The sequence below is a fragment of the Martes martes genome, assembly GCF_963455335.1.
Source record: "Martes martes genome assembly, chromosome: 7".
In the NCBI taxonomy this organism is placed as follows: Eukaryota; Metazoa; Chordata; class Mammalia; order Carnivora; family Mustelidae; genus Martes; species Martes martes.
In genome coordinates, this window is record NC_137894.1 from 4,575,290 (window position 1) to 4,600,084 (window position 24,795).

Genomic DNA, 24,795 nt, shown 5'->3' on the forward strand with positions numbered 1-24,795 from the left:
GTCACCTCGATTTTCTCATTTTCCCACCGTATTTAGTCACTTACAAGCCCTCCATTCGCCCCTGTCGAATATTCCATTGCTCATGGCCATCCCCTGAAGCCAGAAACAAAGTCAGTGGTTCCCTTTGCTGAGGTGACCGGACGCCTTTTTCTCTGCAGCCAGCCAGTCTGAGCCTACTGGAGATCAGTCTCACTTGTTCATTAATTTTAGTGCCCTGTTTACTTTCAGAAGTGTCTCTTTTTGGACCGTAAATGTTGTGTTGGCCTGGTATTACCTACGTGGGAGGTTCGGACTTTGAATTCATCCGGCATTAAGCACCCTTGTGGTAAACTGCTATACCGTCACTTACGTTGTCTTACACTCTCATGTCTGCTTGTCTGAGTGTCCCTTTCTGCACAGAGTAACTGTCCTTCTTCAACTCTCAGCATGTGCAGCCTTATGCTGTTTGTGTAAGTTCGTGGATATGGCCTCAAGTTCTCCCATCAAATGGCAAAAACCCCTCCTATGCAGGGGCCCGTTCTGTAGCCACCGTACTCTCTTGTCCCAGAGCGTCTTGTCGCACATGCTACATGTTCTGTATAACCAGAGGCAGTAACTTAGGCGGGTGTTATTTTTTTAAAGATTTTGTTTATTTATCTGAGAGAGAGAGAGAGAGCACAAGTACAGGTAGAGGCAGAGGGAAAAGCAGACTCCCTGCTGACCAGGGAGCCCGACCCGGACTCGATCCTAGGACCCCGAGGTCCTGACCTGAGCCAAAGGCAGACGCGTAACCGACTGAGCCCCCCAGGCGCCCCAGTACTTAGGGGAGCATTGTTGTTGAGCTCTCATGCAGGGGCAGAGCATATGAATCATTAAAGTGATTTGCCCTTTCCTGGCATTTAGTAAGTACATTATCTTGGTCTAGCCAAGGGTGATTCTGAAAACTTTCTCTCCCTGTGGTTCCATTTAAACAGTGTGTTCTCTTTCTAGAATTTTTCGTGTTAACTCTGTTTTCTTCCTTTTTATGTGTGTCCTTGGACTCTTCCTGCCTTCTCTTTTTCAGTGAGAGAAGTATTGGTGTTTGTCACTTTTCTTGGGCAGTCCCAGGTTTCTCCGAGAACTAGGCTTAAAATAAACGCTCTCTGGGGCATCTTGGTGGCTCAGTTAGTTAAGTGTCTGACTCTTGATTGTGGCTCAGGTCATGATCTCAGGGTGGTGGGATCGAGCCCCGCATTGGGCCCAGCAAGGAGTTGGCCAGAGATTCTCTCTCTCTCTCCCTCTCTGCCCCTCCCCCCACTCACTCGCTCTCTTTGTCTCTCTCTTTCAAATAAATAAATATTTAAAAATAAATAAATAAAGGCCATTGGTCATTTGCTTTAGTGTGTTACCAAGTCCATACGGCTCCTAAGAACAACGTGTCGGGGCTCTCTCAGCAGCTGAGGGCACCCTTCTTAGACATTTATCACTCTGTTGAGCTTCCGGAATGATCCAGAGGATTCTGGGTGACTAAACAGATTGTCTCCCTTCCTCAAGCTGCTCCTTCAGTAGGAATGGCCTATTCAGACTGTTTTCTGGCAAGGTAGACCTTTGTTACTATTCTCCCTTACTAGAACTTTTAAGTAATGCCAGTAGACTTTTAGAAATAAACAGCAAATACGACCCTTTGCACACAAGTGTTGGTGTGGAAGGAATTCTGTGTGACCAAGATGTGTTAATTAAAGGCTAGAATATGTAGGATTTACACCCCCCCCCCAAAATAGTGAGGACACTGCCTTCTAAGTCTCCTGTAGCATTCTAGGCCCTCAGGACTTTTCCCAGCCTCAGCTCTCTGCAGACCCCACATTCTCATCCCCTTAACATTGGTCTCACTATACAGACGCCGAGTCTTCGCTTATGCTGGTCACTCTGCCTGGAGTGTGTGCTCACTTCTGTACCTGCTGAAAGCTTTCTTATCCTACAGACACTTACTGAGCATCTCCTCGGTGCCAGATTCTGAACTAGCCCCTGGGGGACAAAGATAAGGAAGGCACAGAACTGCTGTGAACTCAGTGCCTTAATCGGGGCAGCATGTAAACAGTTTTTTTCCACGTAGGGTCCTAAGTGGAGTGACAGATGCACAGGGAGCTCGGAAGACAAGGGTGTTTATTCTCAGCTGAGCTCTCCAGTATATGGCGCTTCCCGTGGGGTGCTGTCAGGACTTTGTTCGTGACTCTTGAACAGCGTCCTCGGAGTGGTCTGTCTCCTGCAGGGCCCATACCCCTACCGGCTCCTTGAAGGCGTCAAGACACGGCCAACTCTGGTTCAGGCTTGTATATCCTCTAGATCCTATCCCAGTGCTTGGCCCATTTTAGATTTATTTATTAGCAAATAAATAGTTCCAGAAAAGGATTTGGAGCAGCTCACAAAGATACATCTAGTACTCTGAGATAAGATATAAAATAATTGAAGAATCTAAGGTTGAAGTAAGTTTGGGAGGAAAAAAGAATGAAGTCAACGGTGAGGTTAGCGCCCACAAGACACATCAAAGTTCTGCGTCTGCTGGAGGAGATCCATAGTGTTGATTTTCAACTCCTTAGGGGCTAACGTGAAGAGGGAACCCATCACATCTATGCCTTATGGAGTGGGCCTAAAATGGAATTAACAAAAACCTTATAATGATACCGAAGGACCAAGAAATTTCTCTCCTGGGACCTCATTGCAAGGGCACTGTGTGATGTCATGCCGTAATCTCTGTATTAAGTAGCCTGATGATTTTCATAGATTTCCAGGAAGGTTCCTTTAGTGTCGGTGTAGCTTGGCAGCTGCTGCAGAGCACCACCTCACACAGCCCAGCTACCCATCTGTTCACGCAGGAACCGCCAAACACCTGTCCTGTAGGAGTGTGTGTTTGTTTCAGATTTTTAAAAAAAAATGTACTGATCTGATTTCTACATTTAAAAAATGTAAAGAATCTGTACTCGGGCTTTATGTCAGGCAAGGAAGTAAATCACTAGCATGAGCCTTGATCAAAGCAGTCAGCCTGACAACTTACATAAGTGGAAGAAGACCAGAATTTGTTTCTTGAATTGGGCAAAAGTTGAGGCAGATCTGCGGGCCTTTTAGTCTGTCCAGCAACTCCCAGTGTGACGGGCATTTTGCTGAGTGTTGTATCAACACCGCAGCTTTAGCGACTGTCCAGGGAGCCTTTTCTTCCCCTGGTAATGGGCTTTCAATTGAAAGCGAGCTTTGCGTTTCCCAGGACCCAGCTCGTAATACCGAATACTTAGAATTTGCCACATGCTTCACTAAGTGCTTTTGAATTCATGACAGATTTTTATTTTCTCTTATTGAGCCTTCAAAATAAACTCCATTTCACAAAAAGGAAACCACAAGTTAAGAGATTTGCCCAAGATCTGGCCCGTGAAAGGCACGGCCACAACTCCAAGTCTGTTGCTTTTCTCATGTCACGATGTTGGGTGTCATAACCCAATCCTTGTACCTTTATAATATCTAATGAGACTCTTTTATTTGGCATAAATGCCATGACCCTTGGGAACTCTTTCGAGACTCTAGGTGGTTCTTCTGTGGACTCACTCAGATTAGCAAATCTCTTAGAAATAGGTTCTCCGGCAGATTTGAAACCTCTTTGGAGTTTAATTTGGAGTATTAATTTGAGTTACTGAATGTCCCCTGAAATACATGACTGTTCCACCCAAATAATTACGAATGCTGGGCCTGGGGCTCATCCCTTTATTGGGTTTTTTAAGTTCCTTGAGCACCTGTGCCATTGAGCGGAGCAGTGGCTGCTTAGCTCCCTTAGCCACTAGTGCGATTGTCCTTACTTTCTTGTTAGATGTAGGTGTTTTCTCTCTCTTTTTTAACATTGCCTTAAAAAAATATTTTGTGTTTTGGCAGTTTCCGTTTCTGGTACATTTCCTGACTAATGGTGAATGTTCTGATTTTCTAACTAATTCTTACGTGTTCCCTCTGACTCTGGGAAATTGTATCCTCTATCCCTGACTCTCTTCTTGAAGATTCTGCTGTTGTCCTGATTGTCCAGTCCTTTCACACTCGGAAACTCAAGAGCAAGACCTGTTTCTCTCATCCTCCCAGACCATACGGGTGGAGATCTGTGCTCAAAGGTTTGCCGGGGGAGTGATTTTATACCATCCTTTCCTGAGCAGTTCTACATTTGTTGTCATTCCTTTTCACCAGACTCACATATGTCTAATTTATATTTCTGCTTTTCGCTTCCTCTGTTGTCCTCTGCACCTTTCATGTCCATTAAGTCCACTCTGGTTTCCTCCATTTGTGTAGTAGCTTCTCTGCAACTAACTTGCTTTGTACTTGAATTAACTCATCTGTGAAATAGGGATAATGCTAGTCGTTACTACATCAAAATAGTGTTGGTGATCAAAGGAGCATGCATGTAAGTACTTGTGAAAAGATGTTACTTATAATCAATTCCAGTTCGGTGAAAATGTAGCAAATAGTAACACACATGTCCTTTATTTCAAGCAATCTTTGATTAAAAACCATGGTGTAGTTCAGATGTTTTGTTGGTGTTGGTTGTAACAGGAGTTGCCATGTATCTTTTACCCCTTCATCGTCTCTAGGATTGTCTTGTGAAGCCTGTGTAGGTTTCCCGGGGCTGTCCTTGAAGGCTGTAGAAACCTGAGAAGGGCCCAGTGTGAGTGCTGAAGAGCTTCCCGGGGGCCCCCCACCGGCCTCACTGTCAGTCTTCCCAGTGGGATGGAGGCCCTTAGACTTCCCTTGCCATCACAGTACACCTGGGGAGTGGGCAGTGGACAGCTGAGGTCTCACTGTAAACTCAGAGCCTGGCACACTCCCTGAGACATCAAGTCTGGAAGTGCTGTCTTGAGCCAGCCGCCCTCTCTGCTGGGCCTAATGCTTCTTATTCCCGGCACATGTTTCCTGGCGGCCGTGGAGCTGCTACCCTGCTTCTTTCTCCAGGGTCCCTAGAGGCCCTTGCTTGCTGTGCTAGCCTGACAGATAAAATGATCCCGCTGGGGGCACCTGAGGTCAGTCTTGGAGCTGTGAATGCAGGCCTGACTGGTCAGAATGGAACCCCCAGCCCCAGGGTCCCCTGCAGAAGTGAGGGCAAACTCTAAATCCAGTGCCCGCTCCCCTTCTCCCCTGAGAAATCTAAACCAGCTCGGTGTTTACACTGGTGATGACAAAACGGGAGTGGGTGTGGTTTAGGGAAATAGCGTCCACCCTGTATGACTTTGGGAACCTGACAGAGTGCTCCAAGCCGACCTGAAGGCTGATTGGAGTGTGACATCTGGGCGAGTGACTCAACCTCTGAGCCTGTTTCAGTTACAAAATGAGAGAGAAACCTACCAAATAAGGTTCCTTCAAGCATTGAAGTGAAGCAGCACTCAATTAATACCAGCTCCCGTGTGTTCCCATTAATGTCTACAACCATGGGCCAGAGGAGAGGAAGGGGGTCACGGAGAGAATGGTTATTATGGGGAGGTGAAAAGAGCTATATCTGTACACCAGGGCTGAGCAGTGACGAGAATGCAGAGAGGTGTAAACGCTAGGGAGGGGGATGAGAAGCAAGGAGACTGGGGAAAAAGCCAGGGCCAGAAATGGAGTGTCCCTGTCCTGTGTGCCATGCTCCTGGGAACTCAGCATGACATCCAGCCTCTGCTCTATACTTCCCCTTTTAGAGCAGTGACCCGCAGAGCTAGCTGGCCTTGCCGCACTAGATACATGCAGGGGCAATCCCAAGTACCATTACTGAGCCAGACTGGGGAGTGGGGTCTGTCCCAGCCGCCCAGTGCAGAGCCCCAAATCCCGGGGTGGGTCTGCACCCCACGCCTCCATCATTCACTCCTTTGGCACTCTGTTTCTCCAATGAGATGGCAAATTCCTTTGTCTCCCTCCTCCCATGCCTAGCATGGTGCTCCTGAACATTGGTGTTTAGTAATCATTTGTGCAATAATAAATGTATTATTCTGGAGCACAGGGTTTTTACTCATTAAGTGTTGGCGCTGACCCAAAAGTTCTTTCCAAGACAAGGATGGACTTGGGAGAAGGAGAGTACTGGGTGTGAGAGGCCAGTCCTATAGGACTGCTCCTTCCTGCCACAAAATAACTGCTAAAAAAAATGTAAAATTATCACAAGTAGGGCAACACAGTTATTACTATTTTATAGTTGAAGAAAGTGAGGTTCATTGAGGTCACAGTTTATGTATGAATTCTTGGTCCGGTGCTCTTTCCACTTCCTGACCCAGAGATCTGCCTCCTACCCAAGGGACAGGCCAGGCTCCCCCCAGTACAGCGTCCATTCTTGGGGTGGGGGGTGCTCCCTCTCCCCACCCATCACTCTTTGCTGCCAGCCCGAGCACCTGCTGTGGTTTCTGCAGCACCTGGGGAGCGCTGGCCGGGAGAGGGCAGGGAGCGGGGTGAACACGGTCTCATTCCCTAAGAGGGAGGGGCTGGCAGGCATTTTATGGTTCGGCTGGTGCCTGGCACTTTGCTGGACACGGTAGCGTCACCCCCGCTTTCACCCTTGTAAAGAGAGGTTCCGAGGCAAAGTAACCACTCGTGGGCGGCAAGCGTGTGGGAGCCTCGAGGCGGCCGCCAGGGAAGCGGGCTTTGCCCGGGGTCAGGGTCCTCTGCTGGCGGGTGGTGCGCACGGACGCCAACGCCCTGCGGCGGCGATGCCCATGTGGGTGCGGGAGCGCAAGCGCCCAGCCCGGCGGGGGGATCCTGCCCAGCCCCGCGTCCTGAGGGGGCGGGGCCCGGGCGGCGGGGAGCGCGCCGGGGCCGGGCTCCTCGGGACAGGCTCCGCCCCCAGGGGCGAGGGTTTAAAAGGAGGGAAGGCGGCTGCCCAGGCTTCAGCCGCCGCGAAGCGCGCCGGGGCAGAGGAGCGGCGAGGGTACAGCCATGACCCTGCGGGCGGGGGGTTCTCGGCTGCTCGGCGGACTCCTGCTCTTCGCTCTGCTCGCTGCGGGCGCCGCGCCGCTCAGCTGGGATCCCCCAGAGCCCCGCAGCCGGGCCGGCAAGATCCGAGTGCACCCTCGGGGCAACCTCTGGGCCACCGGTAAGTCTTCGGGACCCGGGCAAGCGCCCCTCACCCTGCTCTGATCCCATTTTTCTTGTCAGGCGGTTCCTCAGCCAGGGACACTCGTGTCCACGCTGGTGAGGACCCTAGAACTCGTCTAATTTAATAGATGGGAAACTTGAGACCCAGACAGTTCAGTGACTTGGCTAAGATCACTCAGCCAGTTAAAGCGGAGCTGGGGCTGGACCCTAGATCTGCCTGCCCGCCGGAGCCCCTCGCCCTGGGCAGGCGTCTGCTGAACCTTATTCTGACCCTGGGGTGTCTTCTCTTTGCACCTCCACCTTCCAGACACCTCTTCATTCCCCCACTTTCCTCCTCGCCTTCTCCTGTCCCTCCTGTAAGCAGGCAGCACAACTGGCAGAGTTTCTCCCTGGCCATGTGCCATCCTCTCTGCCATCTCCACCTGTTCAGGAACAGCCGAAGGACAGGCCTTTCCGCCCTGTGGGGGCATTTGTGTCTCCGTGGTGAGGAGGAGGAGGAAGACACTGACCTCGGATCTTGCTGTCATGAGAACTGAAAGTTAAGAGAGATGGGGAGCTTTCCCACTGGGATAGGATCCTCCCTCCCCAACTTCCTTGTGCCTTGGCGCCTCCTTTCTAGGTCACTTCATGGGTAAGAAGAGTCTGGAAACCCCCAGCCCATTCCTCTTGGGGACAGCTCCCCAGATCTCCCTGAGGGACCAGAGACTCCAGCTGAGTCATGATCTTCCCAGGATCCTCCTGCTAAAGAAGGTTCTGGGCATGAGCCTTAGCAGCCCAGCACCTCACCCCCAGGTGAGCCAAGCTCCTACCTCAGGCCCAGGAGAGACCTAGCCAGGGCTGCTGCTGGTTCCAGCATTGGGCATCGGGTGTGACAGACCCCCAACGTGTGATGGGCCCCAGAAAGCCAGGGATTCCGGGCTCTCCTTGTGATCCAGAGCCAAAGGGAGAAGACTTCAAAGAAACTGACCTTTCCAACAAACCTCACAGAGCAAGAAGTAGGAAAGAAATTTCCCCTCACCGAGTCCCCAGTCTGAAGTCACAGCCTAGGAGTAATTAACGAGCCTCTTGCAGCAGGATATCCCCCGCCCCAGACTTGCCCTACCCCAGCTCTCCACCTTTGCTGTGCCTCGTTTGTACTTGTGGCTACAGTTGGGACTCTGAGACCCAGAAAGGAGAAGAGTCAGCACTCAGGACAGAGTCCAGACCTTGTTCAACTTGACCAGTGCTCTTCCCAGTCGCTCATCTGCCTCAGTGACCTTCAGTGCAGGGTTTCTCAACCTCAGCACTCCTGACATTCTGGGCTGGATAATTCTTTGTTGTGGGGGCTGCCCTGTGCTTTGGAGGAAGTTTAGTAGTATCCCTTGTCTCTACCCACTGGAGCATTCTCCCCCCCACCCCATTTGTGACAACCACAAAAAAATGCCTCCAGACATTGCCAGAGCTCCCATGAGGGGAAAGAGGTAGGAACCCAAATTACCCCTGGTTGTAGATCACGGAGCTAAGACATCCAAGACCCCTACGCTAGGTCTTGTGTTTTGGCAGTTTCCGTTTCTGGTACATTTCCTGACTAATGGTGAATGTTCTGATTCTGCCCCTCTACCAGACTACAGACTGAAGCCAGGACAGCTTCAGTATGTAGTCTGGTAGAAGGGCAGCTCCTCCATTTCCTGCTCCTGGTGGCGTCCCCAGCCCACACCACCTTCCCTCGTACTTTGTTACTGTGCCCAGAAGGCCGTGTAGTGTGGTGGAATATGGCTTCTGGTGACAGTGAGCTAAGCTTGTAACCTAGCTATTTAGCAGCTGTGGGACCTCAAAGACTTCATCTTCCTCATTTATAAAATGGGGATGATTGAGGATAGCGCCCATCTTGTATTAAATGAGACCATTTGTGTCATGTGCTCAGCGTGGTGCCTGGCACGTAGAAAGCACTTAGTAAGTAAGCACCTGTCACAGACTCACCTTCATATCCCCCACTGTGCCTAGCATACAGTGCATACATTTTGAAAGAAGGGAGGGGAATTTCCTAGAGAAGGCCCAACTCCAGCCCCAGTCGACCTCCTGGGCTCTCCTCCTGCATAGAACCACAGCCCCTGGGGACCTCAGAAGTGAGGGCCAGAAGCTTGGGCTGGCTGAGTCTGAAGGGAGATGATGTCACCTCGGGGGCTAGCGATGTCACCAACTAGCGAACCTCCGAGGAAGCAGTACCTGGGACTGGGGGATGGGGCTTCAGAAGTGGGATCTGGGGCAGAGCTGGGGCCAGGGAGAGAAAACACCGATGCTGGCCCAGGGCCAGGCACATAACAGGGACTTCGCTTCCATGATCTCCTTGTCTGTCATGACCACTTTGGGAAAACCACTGACCAACCCTTCCCAGGTCCTTCTTCAGGGAGAAAGGTGCCAGGGGGGCCTGCCTGAGCCTAAGAGCCTACCCCCCACCTACCTCTTTGGATGCCTAGCACTTAGGAATGGCAGGACGCTCCTGTCCTGTACCCCCTCTGCCCAGATCAATTCTGTGTGTTCCCGTTCAGTACAGGAGGCTGCTGGCGCAGATGCTGCAGAAGGGGTGCCCCTAATGAGGAAGAGACGCCGACGTGACTTAGACTGCGCCCACCCAGGGAAGGTGCTGAGCGGGACCCTGGTGGCAGCCCCATCTGGATGTAAAACCTGGGCTCAAATGTCTGTTACTCCGTTACTGTGATTTCCGGTTGTGTCGTCGGGAATACTGTCCATGAGACACAAATTATGTCCCTGCTGTATTTCTTGCTTCTGTGTTGAAGTCGTGAATAAAACCCTGCTCTTTACATAGACTGTCTGGGCCTCTCCTTCCAGCTGCGTTTGAGGGCGCGGGAGGGAAAGGGGGCTGCGGGGGGGCTTGTTCAATGAGATAGAGCTGGCTTCAAAAAGTCAAGAGAACTTCAGGACACCGGCCTACTCGGGACTCCCATTCAGTCGCTCATTCAGCAAGCAGGTGCCTGTTGGATACGCCTGGGTTCTTACTCTCACCTCTGCCACCTACTGGCACAGGCAAGTCTCTCCTGTTTCCTCGCCTGGACGAGGGAGCTGCCCTCCACTACAAGATGGGGTTTTGCTTACCCTATTCCGTTTCATCCCTATGCCAAGCTTTGAGGGGAGTGCCCAGGGCATACAAGGGAGTGAGCCGGGCTAGGATCCAGACCTCGCTGTCTGCTTACTCTCTTCTCTGGCCTTGGGTAGGGCTGCCAGATTTAGCAAGTAAAAATACAGGACACTCACTTAAATGCTCATTTCACATAAACAATGAATAGGTTTTTCGTATGAGATGTCCTAAGCATTGCATGGACACACCCGAAAAAATTATTCGTTAGTTTACCTAAAATTCGAATTTAACCAAGCATCCTGTATTTTATCTGGGCTTGACCCTCTGATCTGCAAATATTCGGTCATGAAACGGGCGGGTATTTGGCCCCCGAGGCCCCGCCCGGAACTGACATCCTGGGAACCCCTGATTTTACGTCATTTTCCCCGGAGCTTTTGCCAGGAGAATCCCGGACCCAGCCCGGTGAGGGCACTGCGCGCCGGTGAAGGCGCTCAGTCTCCTCTCGGCCCCGCCCCCTGGCGTGGGACCACGCCTCCCAGCCAGAGCCGGCCGCGCCCGCTCCTCGCGAGAGGGCCGCGCCTGCCGAGGAAGGTTCCCAGAGGCGGAAGTGGGGCGGCGGAAGTGGGGTACCGGAAGCGGCGTTGCCATGGAGTCCGCGGAGGACTGGCTGGTGGAATCCTTGCGCTTGTAAATCTTGTGGGCCCGGGACGTGGGCTCTGGGCCTGGAGCCGGCGGGGCGGGCGGACGCGCGCGGGGTGGAGCGCGCAGGGAACCCCGGTGTGGGCTGGGCAGGCCTGGCCATGGGGCGGGGCCCGGCATCTGGGAAGAGGCACCTCCCCGTGTGCGTGGCCTGTGTGTGGTGCCAGGAGGAGCGGTGGTCGTGGAAGATGATAATCACCCAGGTGACCCGTTACTTTGTGCCAGCCTGAGCGAGACCTTGAGCAAAAGGTCTCAGTGATCCCTCACATCAGCCTTGGGAAGCCCGGGATCTCTGGGAGTTGCGTTTTACAGATGAGGACGGAGGCTCAGGGATAACTGTGATCGTCCTGGTCCCAGTCACACGGGGGCTATGATGTGCAACGAGACCTGCTCCCAGGTCTGCTTTGCGCCAGAGCCTGGGCCCCCACCGACCGAACCATGCTGCTGTCTCAGAGTTTTAACAGCTGTAGGGCTAGGCACCGTGTGACGTTGTGTCTTTATCATGCAGGTACCAAGATTTCCATGCATTCGACCTTTCAGGAGCCACTCGAGTCCTCGAATGGATTGGTGACAAAGGTGATCTGCCCTGCCTGGCTCTGAAGGAGATGGACTCTTACTCCTCAGGCTGGACCTCTTATTGCTGGCCCAGCCGGAAGGGACCCAACCCACACTTCTGGGAGTCTGAGGCCTCCTCTCGGTCTTGTAGAAATTTCCGCCCTGTGGGCACTTAACATTCCCTTAGTACGATCTAGATCCCTTCCATTCCCCAATACAAGGCTGCATACCAGTAGTGGAGGAATTTATCTTTGCTTTGGAGGTTTTGGTGAAATTTCTGGGCCCAGCTACGGTCCAGGATCTTTCTAGCAGTTTGGCACAGCTACTTCTGCTTCTTTTTCCAGGAGTCTTCGTTGCTGGCTATGAAAGCCTGAAAAAAAATGAGATTCTTCATCTCATACTACCTCTCAGACTTTCTGTAAAAGAAAACCAGGTAACTTGAAATATAAACACTGAGTATATGCATCTACTTTTTGTTCATTTATTAAACCTTTAGAGAGTTTCTCCGCCTACTAGGTATCGTCCTGGATACTAGACAGAGAGAGGGACAAGCCCTGGTCCTGCCTGCTTGTGTCACAGGGAGGCAGGGATGCACAGAGATAAGTGCTACAGGATGTCTGAGGTTTACAGAGGGCTCCTAGAAGAAGGGGTCAGTTTTACTTTATCAAAGATAGATTTAGGGAGTCATTGGCGTATAGAGGGTGGCTGAGACCCTTAGAATGGTTAACATCACCTAGGATGACAGTGTCGTGTATAAGGAGTAAAAGAAGACAATGTGTTAAGAGCAAATCTCAGGAATGGTTAGAGGAAGAGGAATCCACAACAAGTACTAAGAAGGAAGAATCTTTGAAGTAGGAGTCTCAGAAAAGGGCAATGTTTCAGAAGCCAAGAGAAGAGAATGTGTGAAGAAAAAAAGAGTGAGTAGCTGCGTGAGGTTGCTGTAAAATCACTCACACTCATCTGAGGACAGCCTGGCCTCTGTGGCCCTGGGGGGAATTTCCTGCCTAGTGCTCTTGACCTTCCCCAGTCCCCACCACTGAGGCTTGAGCCAGAAGCTCACTCACCCAGACTGAGCCTTGAGGAGACACCTTATTTACCTCCTACCTCTCACCGCTGGCTTTTCCTCTTCTTTCTTGTGGCTACCTCCTTTCCTTCTGCTTCCAGTCCCTCCCATGGAGAGAGTGGAGTCTAGTGGCTGAGAGCATGAACTTTGGTTAGACAGACTTGGGTTCAGATCCACAACATAATCCCTGTGTGACCTTAGAAAAGTTGCTGAAATTTCCTGTGCTTTTGTCATTTTAGAATAGGGGTCATTATGGTACGTACAGGACAGGGCCGTTATAAGAATTCAATGTGATAAAGTAGATCAAGCCCTGAACACAGAGCCTGATGCAGTGAACACTGGATAACTGGTGGCTGCTGCATTTTTATTGCTAGAAGAACCCACCTGACTTTCAGTGGGAGCTGGGGAGGAATGGGGATAGGGTAGTTGACTGATACATTCCAGCTGTCTAGGATGAAGCTATGAAGCTTTGGTGACTCCTCTAAGAAGGCCTGTGCTGTAGTGAAAGGGCCCGGGGAAGGGTTAGGAAAAGGGTTTTGGATATGCAGGAAGCCAGGAAGGCTGTGTAGGCAGCTGAGACCAACATTTACCAGTAGCAGCACACGGAGGCCTGGCGGGGAGAAGCATCTGTTGCCAGCGAGGGGCTTCGTGCCGGCGTCTGACCCAGAGCTCGTTGGAGGTGCGTCTTTGGAAAGCAGGCTCTCTGATGCTCCACCCCTTTGTATTTTAGGGCTTATGCCCAGAAAGAGATTTCAAGGTGTGCCACGGAGGGTTTTCAGACACGTCTGTCTTTGAGCTGAAGCACGTGCCAGACACCAGGTATGGTCAACTCTGTGACCCTGACCTTCCCTTCAGGGTGGAGTGGCTGGAGCTGTCAGGGGTGTCCTGCCTCTTTAGCACCGCCTTGACCCCTACCCCCTCAGCATGCAGGCACACACACACACACACACACACACACACACCCCCGGCTTTGGAACTTTAAAAAAAAAAAAAACCATTGGTAGCTTGATGGTCCCTCCCAGACCACAGACCTTTGAACTAATGTAACCCGCAGGTCGCTGGAGTTGTCCCAAGGAATACAGAGTAGAAGGATGCCCTTAGTTTCTTAAGGAACTGGTGGTGGGGAGTTGGGACTAATCCTCCCAGCTGGCGGAGATGGAGAGTCTCCGGGTTAGGGTTGTGTGTTCAGGCTCCATGCTTGTGTCCTCTTGCGGATACGTCATGCTCTGGGGATGCCTGGGCTCAGTCCCACGACCCTCCATGAGCTCTGGGTCTGTCCCTCAAGTGCAGGAAACTGCTCCTCGGCTGTGAAATGAGGGCGACTGGTCTTGATGATCTCTCCCTGCAGTAAGCTTTCCTGGTATGGGGAGTGTAGGGACCCCAAGCTGAGCAGGCCAGGAAGGAAAAGGCCAGCGGGTATGTGGGTGAGCTCCCCACTCGCTTGACTAATCCTTCTGTCTGTTATGAATAGGTTGCTGGTAACCGCTGGTCTTCCGGGTTCTTACCTGCATGTGTGGCAGGTCGCAGAGGACAGTGGTGAGTGAATTTGACTTGGTGGGGCTGGGTTGTGCGAAAGCCTGATGCCCATACACCCCTGCCCCTAATCTAGGCCAGTTAAGAAGTAGTCACAGAGCCAGGTGGGAATTAAAATGCAGTATCTAATTGAACGTGGGCAAAGATGAGTGGGCAGAGCTCCCCGATGGAGTTTCCTGTAACTTGCTTCAGGAGTTCAGTTCCCCTCCCCAGTCGTAGGCCGAGCACCTGGCCTACTCTGTGCCTCTCCCCAAGCCAGGGCAGAGGCGAGGGCAGAGCTGGGACCACTCAGGCGAGCTCACCTCTGGGAGGAGGAGGAGGTGGCGGTGGCAAGGAGGTCACAGGGATGGAAAATAATGAGGGAGCAAGAGGCGCAGCCTACCAGTCTCCCTCTTCATGAAGTCACTCTACTCCCTAATGGGAACAGGAAAAGGAGCCGGAAGTGTTAATCCTGTTCCCTTTGGGGGGAAGAGGAGCTCATTCATGCGGAATAGCCTTCCCTCCAGCAGTGGGTGTGCAGGTTCCCCTGCCAGGCAGGCACCAAGAGCGGGCAGCCCTGATTCAGCCCCTTCTGTCCCTCCTCCAGTTAGAGCATTGTTGGCCAGAACAGAATTGTGCCTCGGAGGCACAGGCCACTGTTCTTGGAACTGCCTCTTCGCTTGTGTGATGCTCCGCCCCTGGTCCTGCACGGCCTCCCTTGGCTACTTCCCAGACCTCGGCTGGTCGCTGCTGGCTTCTCCCCAGGATGTGCTGGTCCAGAAAGGCGGTCCTTGTGCTTTTGCAAGATCACAGACTCAGGGCTTTCCTTCGTCGTGTCCTCTTTGTCACTTGTCTAATGCTGTAGCGTCCACTTTGTATCATTGACTTGCAATTATGATTACTTTCTTAAATTTTATTGAAATTCACACATTTTAAGTGTTCAATTCAGTGATTTCTAGTATATTTAACTAGTTGCGCAACTATCACTATAAGTCCGTTTTAGAACATTTTCATGACCCGAGTGAGATCTGTTTTGCCACTTCCTGTTACTCCCCATTCCCACACCCTGCCCCACTAATCTACTTTCTGCCCCTGTAATAGATTTGCCTCTTCTGAACATTTCATATCATATGATGTGTGGTCTCTTGTATGTGGCTTCTTTCACTCAGCATAACACTTTGAGGTCTGTCCTGTCGTACCCCGGGAGGGCATCTGGTTCCCCAGGCACGGTCAGGACGAAAGGCAGGGACCCAGCATGCAGCACTAGTTCCTTTTTATGGCTGAATAATATTCCAGTGCATGGGTGCACTGCGCTTGCCTATCTGTCCATCAGCTGTTGGCTGTTACGGTGTACGAGTCTCCGTGTGGACATGTTTTCATTTCCCTTGGACAGACACTTGGGAGTGAAATTGCTGCATCATGTGGTGAATTTATGTTTGATTTTTTTAAAGACACTTCCAAACTGTTTTCCAGAATGGCTTCATTATTTACATTTTAATCATTGATCTCAGTGCAGGTGTAGGGGCTCTGAAGAAAAGGTGGTAGGGTATTTACTGGGCAGCAGTGGGGTCTGTGCCTCCATTTTGCTTGGAGCTGGTTCCTGGAGGCAGATCTGTCAATGATAGGGAACATTTATGGGCTGGCTGCTCGGTAGAGCCTGGGACGCTTGATCTGGGGGACGTGAGTTTGAGCCCCACACTGGGTGTGGAGCCTATTTTAAAAAAAGAAAAAATTATTCTTACTATGATCTGTAGCAGTAGTTAACATCTCATTCATTCAAAGATACTCACTGTATGCTTCTGATGTGTCAGGCAATGGGGAAGGTTCTGGGGATTAGAGCAGCAAGCAGAAACCTAGATGCTCCTTTTTTCTTGGTGCTCACATTTGAGCACATATTTTGCTCATTTTTTGATTGGCTTTTTCTTCTTTAAGAGTCCTCCATACATTCTAGATTTGTCCTATACGTGTTTTTAAAATTTTATTTTATTTAAATTCAATTAATTAACACATAATGTATTCCCAGTTTCAGAGGTAGAGTTCGGTGATTCATCATTTGCATGTAACACCCAGTGCGCATTACATCACGTGCCCTCCTCAATGCCCCCAGTTACCCCTTCCCCCCACCCAGCTTCCCTCCAGCAACTCTGTTTGTTTCCTAAAGTCAAGAGTCAAGTTTCTCTCTCTCTCTGATTTCATCTTGTTTTATTTTTCCCTCCCTTCCCCTATGATCCTGTATTTTGTTTCTTAAATTCCACATATGAGTGGAATCATCTGATAATTGTCTTTCTCTGGTTGACTTATTTCACTTAGCATAATACCCTCTAGTTCTATCCATGTCATGGGAAATGTTAAGATTTCATTTTTCTGATGGCTGCATAATAGTCCATTGTATATATATACACACCATATCTTTATCCATTCATCTGTCCATGGACGTCTGGGCTCTTTCCATAGTTTGGCTGTTGTGGACATTGCTGCTGTGAACATTGGGGTGCAGGTGCCCTTTCAGATCACTACATTTGTATCTTTGGGATAAATACCCAGTAGCGCGATTGCTGGGTCATAGAGTAGCTCTGTTTTTAATCCTATGTATGTTTTGCTAACATTTTCACCCAGTCTGTTACTTGTCTTTTCGTTTTCTTAATAGTGTCTTCTGAAGCATAAAAGTTCTACATTTTGGTGAGATCTGATTTGTCAGTGTTTTCTCTTAAGGACTGTACTCTTGGTGTCATATTTAAGAAATCTTTACCTAACCCACAGATTTTTTTCCTCTATGCATTGTTTTATTTTCCCCCCAAAGTTTTATTGTTTTCATGCCAGCATTTAAGCCTGTGCTCTCTTTAGAGTTCCCCTTTGTGTACAGTGTGAAGTCACCTTTTTGCCTGTAAATATCCAATTGTCTCAGTGCCATTTGTCAAATAGCCTTATCTTTCTCCATTGATTTGCCTTGCTGCTTTTGTTGAAAGATGGTTGCTTAACCATAAATATAAGGATTTATTTCTGGACTCTCAGTTCTCTTCCATTGATCTTCATGTCTGTCCTTAGCCTAGTAACTTGTAGTTTTTTATCTTGGCCTAAAAATAGGCTATATGAGACAGTAGTTGTTTAAAGATGAGAGGGAGAGGAGTCTCACTAGCCATGTGGAGGCACCCGGAGCTGCCTTCTGTGCTGCCTTTTGTCCTGACGGTGCCTGGGGTACCAGGTGCTGTATAGAACCTCTAGCCCTAGGCTCAGGGGAGCTAATGGCCCAGTGGGGCTAGCTTTGACACTCCTATGGGAATAGCAAATCAGATCAAGAGTTCTCTTTCCTGGGGCGCCTGGGTGGCTCAGTGGGTTAAGCCTCTGCCTTTAGCTCGGGTCATGATCTCAGGGTCCTGGGATCGAGCCCCACATCGGGCTCTCTGCTCAGCAGGGAGTCTGCTTCCCCCTGCCTCTCTGCCTACTTGTGATCTGTGTGTGTGTGTGTGTGTGTGTCAAATAAATAAATAAATCTTTAAAAAAAAAAAAAAGTTCTCTTTCCCTCGATACTAGTGCAGAATAAATAGTCCAGAGCCCAGGGAAGGTCAGTCAGCTGTTTTTCTAGAAGCCAGAATTTTCCAAAGTCCAGGTGCTGACCCACAGTTTTGATGTCTCAAAAACACGATTTTGTTAGCACATCCTAAACGAATGTGTTTATAGAGGCAGACACACTCACCAGACTCACAAGACTCCTATAGAAACCGGAATGCAGTTTTATGAGTTCATAAATGAAAAAATAAGTATCCCTGAAATTAGACTATTCTAGATCTTTGATTCTTTGCCTATAGAAGACTTGACCTCACCAAAGACTGCGTGATAAACAAAACCATAACAAGAGGAATCAGCTCAGAGGTTTCCAAATTGTGTTTTCACACGCGGTCTTCGGCACAAAGTATAAAGCTTGTGAAGTCAGTGCTGCTCAGACCTCGTGCCGTCCAGGCCCCTGGAATAGCATCTGAGGCCTTTTCTCTCCTCAGTGGGGCTTTGGAAGCCTTTGAGTTAGACGAATACATATCTGAAGGTCTCAGCTGAATGTCGCCTGCCGTAGCCACTTTGAAGTTCAATGCTCAGTCTGGTGTGGCTCCCTCCGCCCTGGACAGGCCTCAGTGTTTTCTTTGCCTCCGTGGCTGGGCAGCCCCCTCTCTCAAGGACACCACCATCCTTTAGCTGTGTTAAGGCGTTTGCTCACTCTTGCAGGCGTGGGCACTGTTCGGTTCCGTAGGGAGTGTGCCTACCTCTGACCTGTTCTGTGTTGGTGAATCCTCAGACACAACCTTCTTTTATGGCCAAGTTCTTAGAGGTGCCTCGCTGGGTCTTTTGCTTTGGTTTCCTAGTTGTTTCCATTTTCCCTTTGAGGCTGGTTTGCTAAATGTGGTATGGATTCCCTGGAGGAGGGCAGTTTACCACAGGCTCGAGAGAGGAGGAGGAGGAGACCTTCAGGAGGCTCTGAACTTTTCCACTGCATCTTTGAAATAAGTCTCTGAAGGCTTTCCCTTGGCCTCCTCCTTTCGTCCGTCAGAGGACAGATTGTATCTGAGACCCATGCTCTGGCTCAGAGCAGTAGGTCTCGGGGAATCTGTTCCAGGCTCCTCAGAGTGTGTGGAAAGGGAAGAGGGAGCCGCTCACGTGCCGCCCAGGAGGGGCAGGCATGCTGTGCCGAGGCAGGTTTGACTCACAGCCTCACCGGCACTCCCCAGACTCGGATCCCGAGTTCGGCTGTCGTGTCTACTCCAAACCTCCGCAGCCTGTGTGGAAGGAGCGGTTGAATTCAGCAAGTCCGGATCAAGGGCACTGAGAGCCCGTGGGCCTTTGGAGGAACACCCAAGGGCCTTCGGCATTCTAGCCCAGCGGATGCCTCCTCGGATGGGAACCATTTCAAGGGACTCGTTGCCTTGTGCCTGCTTGCCAAGCCATGCTAGTATTCCTTCTCGTCTCTTCCTTCCTCATTCTGACTTTCACCTGTGCTCTAGAACCAGAAAGATAGTCCGTTTTCTTCAGAGAAGTGGTGACCAAATAATGAGCCTCTCTTGGAGCCAGAAAATACAAAATGGAAATATGCATCTACCGCAAAGTAGTTTGTGCAGCAAATGACTTGTTCCGAGCTCTGCTCTAAATGGCTGCCACGAAGAGAAGTCTCCAGAACACAGCAGCGAGAACCAAGCAGGCTGAGCAGACACATGTGTCCTTGCTCCTGCCTGATGCAACAGTGCCATGGAACCCCCCGCCCCGTCTCCATTTGAAGACATCAGCCTCGTGACTTTCTCCTGCTTGGCGTCTGCAGGTCGCTTGAGGCCATGGAACATGTGTTTGAAGAAATACTATTAGTTCATGAACTCTGTACCTGTTATTTTCACTTAAGGTGTCAGTGACATCCTCAGTGCATTCTTTGCTTTTTTCTATCTTTATGTATCCTTTGTAAAACTATAAAAAGCCAGACTGCTTTTGGGGTTTTGAGATGGCTGCTGTGATTCATTAGCTCCCGTTTGCAAAACTGTTTCTATAGGACAAATTATGAAGGAATTAAAGTGCTACTGACAGTTTCAGTTTTAGAAATGTGGACGTAATCCAGGGCATTTATATCTCATGTCCTCTCTTGGCAGCTGTCAGCCCCCTTTCTTCCTTGACCTAAATGTACAAGGGAAGGCTGCTGGCTGGCCTTCACCTTGTAATATTTCAGGCCTTCATCAGCACCCCGGATTTTAGCCTCTTGTGCTTTCCCCCAGATGTCATTCAAGCTGTCAGCACCATTGCTGTGCCGGAGAAGGAGGGCGGTCTCTGGCCCAGGGTGGCCATCTTCTCTTCGATGGCACCCGGAGTCCTCCACGGGGTGAGGCTCCGAGGTCTGAAGGTCGTGGATCTGGAATCCCAGAAGACCACATACACCTCAGGTACCGCTTCCGTTCACCCCTTGCCGGCATCTCCTGCTCACTCCCATCCTCCTCAGCCACATGAAGAAGTGAGCTCAGCCACCTGGCCAGCGGCTGGGGGAACCGGCTGGACGCGAGGCAGGCCCTGGCCTCAAGGGGCTCCCGTTCTGGGGCTGGACGAGGCAGTCCCAGGGACCACCACCATCCCACCTGGGTGGAGCGTGGCGAGGTGCTGGGGGTTGGTGGGAAGCTTCCAGAGGAAGGGGAGTGTGACCGGCAGACTCCTGTGACTCCAGCAGCTCTTCTCTGTCACCCTCCTTGTCTTCCAGGGGTCAGTGACAGTGAGGAGCTAAGCAGCCTACAGGTCCTGGCTGCAGACACCTTTGCCTTCTGCTGCGCCTCAGGCCGCCTGGGGCTTGTTGACATCCGCCAGAAGTGGGCGCCGTCGGAGACCATCAGCCCCAGTAGTGGGGCTGCTGGAGAGAGATGGTGTGCTGAAGTTGGGGGCCGGGGCCCTGGGCCGAGCATTGCCAGCCTTGGCTCAAACGGGCAGCTCTGTCTCCTTGATCCCCGGGATCTCAGCCATCCTGTGAGCTCCGTCCAGTGCTCGGTGTCTGCACCCAGCCCTGACCCAGAGCTGCTGCGAGTGACTTGGGCTCCACGCCTGGACAACTGCTTGGCCATTTCAGGTACCACTGAGCGGTATTTGGTGTCTGTCACTTACCTCCCAGGGGACCATACGGTGCTCAGGAAGGAGACTGCAGCCCCATAATAAACTTGGCCCCAGAAGTGACAGTCGCTCCCAGAGAAGCTCCAGACCAATAGTCCAGGTTCTTCCAGGGCAGGCCCTTCCCCGTTCTAGCTACTCAACTTTCACGTGGGTAGCAGACCTTTCCTACCTGAGCAGGAATTCGGTGCTGAGGTTGGTCAAGAGGCCTGCAAACAGTGAGGCACTAGGACGGTCACGGGGCTGGGCCAGCAAGAGGTGAGAGGATCACAGAGGTGCTTCTTGGACTGCTTGCTTCTCGAATTCCAGCAAGCTGCTAGGTCAGCAGGCTCCTGGGTCTGGCCTGGCAGTTTCTAGCTGAGTGAGGGTGTCTAATAATGAGGCTATCTAAGAGTCCATGGGAAGGACCTGTGGAAGGGGAGAGGTTGAAAGAATAGTCGAGAGAGCAAGAAAAGATCATTGATAATGGCAGGATCCAAAAAGAGCAGAAGGACAGAACCAGGCTCGGTGGAGGAGCTGTCTCTTTGGTAGCAAGAAGACAGCAGGATGGAGTGCGTGTGGGTATAGCTAGGTCATGGGGGGACATGTGGGCACTCCTCTGTAAAGGCTTCTGTTTCCCCCATCTAGCTGGAGGCAAGGCCATCTGCCCAGAGGGATCTGGATGCAGAGGATTAGGCTTTGAAGCAAGTGGAGAAGGTTTGAAAGAGTCTCTTAAGCCTCAGTTTCCTGGGGAGAATAATAGTACCTGTTTCATACAGCGGTGAGGATTAAAAGAATGCATGTCCGGGGTTGGCCTCGGGCCTGTTACTTCACAGATGAACAAAAGAATTATACCATCACCGCCCTAGGGAGTCATCAGCTGCTGACATCAGGGGCAGAGCTTACACCCCCTTCAGCTGGCCTTACCTATCCTTTTCTTTTTTAAGTAATTGCCACCCAACGTGGGGCTCAAATTCATGACCTCAAGATCAAGAGTCAGATGCTCTACTGACTGAGCCAGCTGGGCACCCCTGGCCTTAAGCATCTTGTTACTATTTGATTTCTCATCCTATAGCCTGTTTTGGTGCCAGAGAGCAAACTCTTAAAAATTAGGGATACCTAGCTGGCTCGGTCAGAGTGTGGACTCTTGATCTCAGGGTCGTGTGTTCAAGCCCCATATTGGGCAGAGAGATAAATAATAAACAATAAAAATTACTTTTCAGGGCCGCCTGGGTGGGTCAGTCATTAAGCGTGGGCCTTTAGCTCAGTTCATGATCCCAAGGTCCTGGTATCGAGCCCTGCTTCAGGCCCCCTGCTCAGCAGGAAGCCTGCTTCTCCCTCTCCCATCCCCCTGCTTGTGTTCCATCTCTTGTTGTGTCTCTCTCTGTCAGATAAATAAACAAAATCTTTTTTTTTTTTTAAGATTTTATTTATTTGACAGACAGAGATCACAAGTAGGCAGAGAGGCAGGCAGAGAGGGAAGCAGGCTCCCTGCTGAGCAGAGAGCCTGATGCAGGGCTCAATCCCAGGACCCTGAGACCACGACCTGAGCTGAAAGCAGAGGCTTTAACCCACTGAGCCACCCAGGCGGCCCTAAACAAAACCTTTTTTAAAAAATTACTTTTCAGTGTCAATCCTCTCTTTTCTCGTTCTTCCTTAGGTTTTGATGGGACAGTCCAGGTCTATGATGCCACATCTTGGGATGGAGCAGGGAGCCAAGTAGAACCTCTCTTCACTCACAGAGGTCACATCTTCCTGGAGGACAATCAGACAGACACTGCTCCATTGGTCACCACCCACACGTGGCACCCCCACAAGCCACGGACTCTGTTATCGGCAGCGAGCGACGCCTCCCTGCACGTGTGGGACTGGGTGGACCTCCGTGCCGCCTGCTGACTCCAGCATCTTCCTACCCAGGCCTGGAAGAAGAGGAGGAGCTGCTGTAGAGCCAAGGTACTGACTTAGGTCCCTGTTACCAGCCGAGTGGCCTTGGGCAAGTCAGCCAGCTTCTCTTACCCTCAGGTAAAATAAGAATAGTAAGAGCTACCTCTTCTCTGCCTTGTTGGGAAAGTTAGAAGTGATGGATTAAAAAACAGGATGCCTAGCACAATAAATATTTGGTAGCTCCTGTTAGATCTGGGAGCCCCATTTCCCCCCAAGTGTAGAATGACAGTGTTTATCCCTGTCTATATTCACAATATCAGGTGAAGATTGAAAAAAAAAAACAGCCAATGTTATAAACATGTTTTGTGAACTTTTTACAGAACTCAAAATGTACAAGGGCCAATAAACATGAAAAAAGAAGTCAACTTCAGTAGGAATGATGGAAATAACAATTAAAACAAGATGATGTGCTTTTTTACCTACCAAGTTGCCAGATTGTCGAACAGTGCTTCGGACAGCTGATGGAGGGGCCCTGATGACCCAGCTCAGGGGGCACGAAGCAGCAGTGTGGTTCCTGCTCCCAGCGGTACACGGCAGCCACGTCCAGTCGAACCTGAATTTGTATGTCCAGTCTCCTGTTAAATGGCAGTTAAAATTTTCTAATCTTTCGCTGTTACAAATAGTGTGAACAATGTTTGTACCCATGGACAAAAGCCTGTAGGATAAATTTCTAAAGTGAAAATTGCTGAGGCAGAGGATGTGCGCATTTTTAGGTTCTGTAAATCCTGCTGGTGTGCCCTCCCTGGGGGCCGTGTGCTTTGTGAAGGCAGCAGTGATGGGTGTCTTTCTCTGCCCTCCCCAGCCAAGTGGCCCTAGCGGCTGCCTTTGCCGGTCTGATCAATGAAAAATCCTTACTTGTAGTTTTTGTCTATACGTCTTGGATGTGTGAAATTGAGACGCCTTGTGTAGTTAAACATTCAGAGGCAAAGATTTCTAAGGATGAGAACAGCCGGGATGGGGGGATAGGCATTCTCAAGAGTACGCCTTGTGGCAGAGACCGGACCAGGTGGTTTGCACTGGGACACACCTGGCCCCGGGTCGTGCTTTCCCATGCCTGCCCCCAGTCTCTCAGGGGAATAGACCCAAGGGCCATTTCTTTTTGGTAGCAAATATTAAAGTGTACGTGCATTCCTATTAATAGAATTTCTCACTGGCACATCTGTTAAGGAATTTCCAGCAAGTTACCTTTTGAAATTACTTGATTACTCATCAGTTTGGGCTCTGAGTTCTTAAAAAAGAATTTTATTGAGATATAATTCACATACCATACATATAATTCACGCATTATACAATTCACCCATTGAAAGTATTCTATTTGGTGGTATATTACTAATGTTTAAAGATTGTGGTAAAATATACGTCACAGTTTGCCAGTCTTCTTCATTTTTAAGTATACAGGTCCATAGAATTAACTACATTCACCATGTTGCACAACCATCACTACTTCTAATTCCAAAACTTTTTTGTCACCCCAGACAAGCTCTGTGACCTTCATGGGCTCTGGTTTGCTGGCCGTCAGTGGGCACACTTGTATTCATCAGCTCGGGCCGCCCTAATGGAACACCACAGACTGGGGGCTCACACAACAGGCACTCTCTGCTCACAGTCCTGGAGGCTGGAAGTCCAAGATGCAGGGCCCAGCACGTTTCCTTCTGAGGCCTCGTCTCCTGGCTTCTAAGAGCCACCATGGCTGTGTGCGCACGGGGCCCCTTTGTGTCCTTGAAGAGAGTGGTCTGGTCTCTGTTCCTCTCACAAGGACACCAGCCCTTTCAGATTAGGGCCTCACCCTCATGACCTCATTTAACCTTACTTACCTCTTAAAAGGCTGTGTCTCCAAATACTGTCACTTTGGGGGTTAGGGTTTCCACGTAAGAATATGGGGCAGGGGCTGAAGTTAATACAAAGCACTTAGGAATTATTTTGAAGTGAGAAAAACCTAAGAAATTTTCAAATGAAATGATTTCTTAATTAAACAATGAAGCTGAGGGAGTGTTATGTACTGGAGAAGTTTAATTTAAAATATTCAGTTTCAAGATGTCATTTTTACCATTTTCTGGAGTCTTCCTTCTCTACTTTCTCCCCACCCCCCAATTCCCCTATGAGAGCTGATCCTGTAGATCTCTTCTCAGCTATTGGTGACGTCACACTGATGGTTGAAATTGGCCATGATGGAAATACTTAACTCCACAGAAATTGGCAAATACTACAGCATACTGGTGGCTAAGCTACATTATCCACCAAGTAAAAGCAGAAATGAGTCATTTAGAAAATAGTAGAGCTGATGGACGAATTCAAAAGCTGCTTTGCTGAAAAATAGTGA

At 50.2% G+C, this 24,795-nt stretch overlaps 2 protein-coding genes across 4 annotated transcripts; both read left to right on the forward strand.

Moving 5' to 3' along the window:
* The first annotated feature begins 6,835 nt into the window (after positions 1-6,835).
* Positions 6,836-9,839, forward strand: NMB (neuromedin B). 2 transcript variants are annotated; one of them, XM_080808476.1, is made up of 3 exons: positions 6,836-7,033; positions 7,655-7,827; positions 9,564-9,839. In XM_080808476.1, the coding sequence occupies exons 1-3, from the start codon at positions 6,877-6,879 to the stop codon at positions 9,606-9,608; spliced, it is 375 nt and encodes a 124-aa protein (XP_080664602.1). In that variant the 5' UTR covers positions 6,836-6,876; the 3' UTR covers positions 9,609-9,839. The 2 variants fall into 2 exon arrangements, with proteins under 2 accessions (XP_080664602.1, XP_080664601.1); XM_080808475.1 differs by having other exon boundaries at positions 6,844-7,033; positions 9,569-9,832.
* Positions 9,840-10,692: 853 nt separating this feature from the next.
* WDR73 (WD repeat domain 73) lies at positions 10,693-24,461 on the forward strand. 2 transcript variants are annotated; one of them, XM_080807390.1, is made up of 9 exons: positions 10,693-10,798; positions 11,319-11,386; positions 11,710-11,798; positions 13,159-13,247; positions 13,900-13,964; positions 19,682-19,846; positions 20,155-20,514; positions 22,192-22,484; positions 22,796-24,461. In XM_080807390.1, exons 1-8 carry the CDS (start codon positions 10,758-10,760, stop codon positions 22,425-22,427), a joined length of 1,113 nt encoding a protein of 370 aa, XP_080663516.1. In that variant the 5' UTR covers positions 10,693-10,757; the 3' UTR covers positions 22,428-22,484; positions 22,796-24,461. The 2 variants fall into 2 exon arrangements, with proteins under 2 accessions (XP_080663516.1, XP_080663517.1); XM_080807391.1 differs by having other exon boundaries at positions 22,903-23,610.
* Positions 24,462-24,795: the final 334 nt, after the last annotated feature.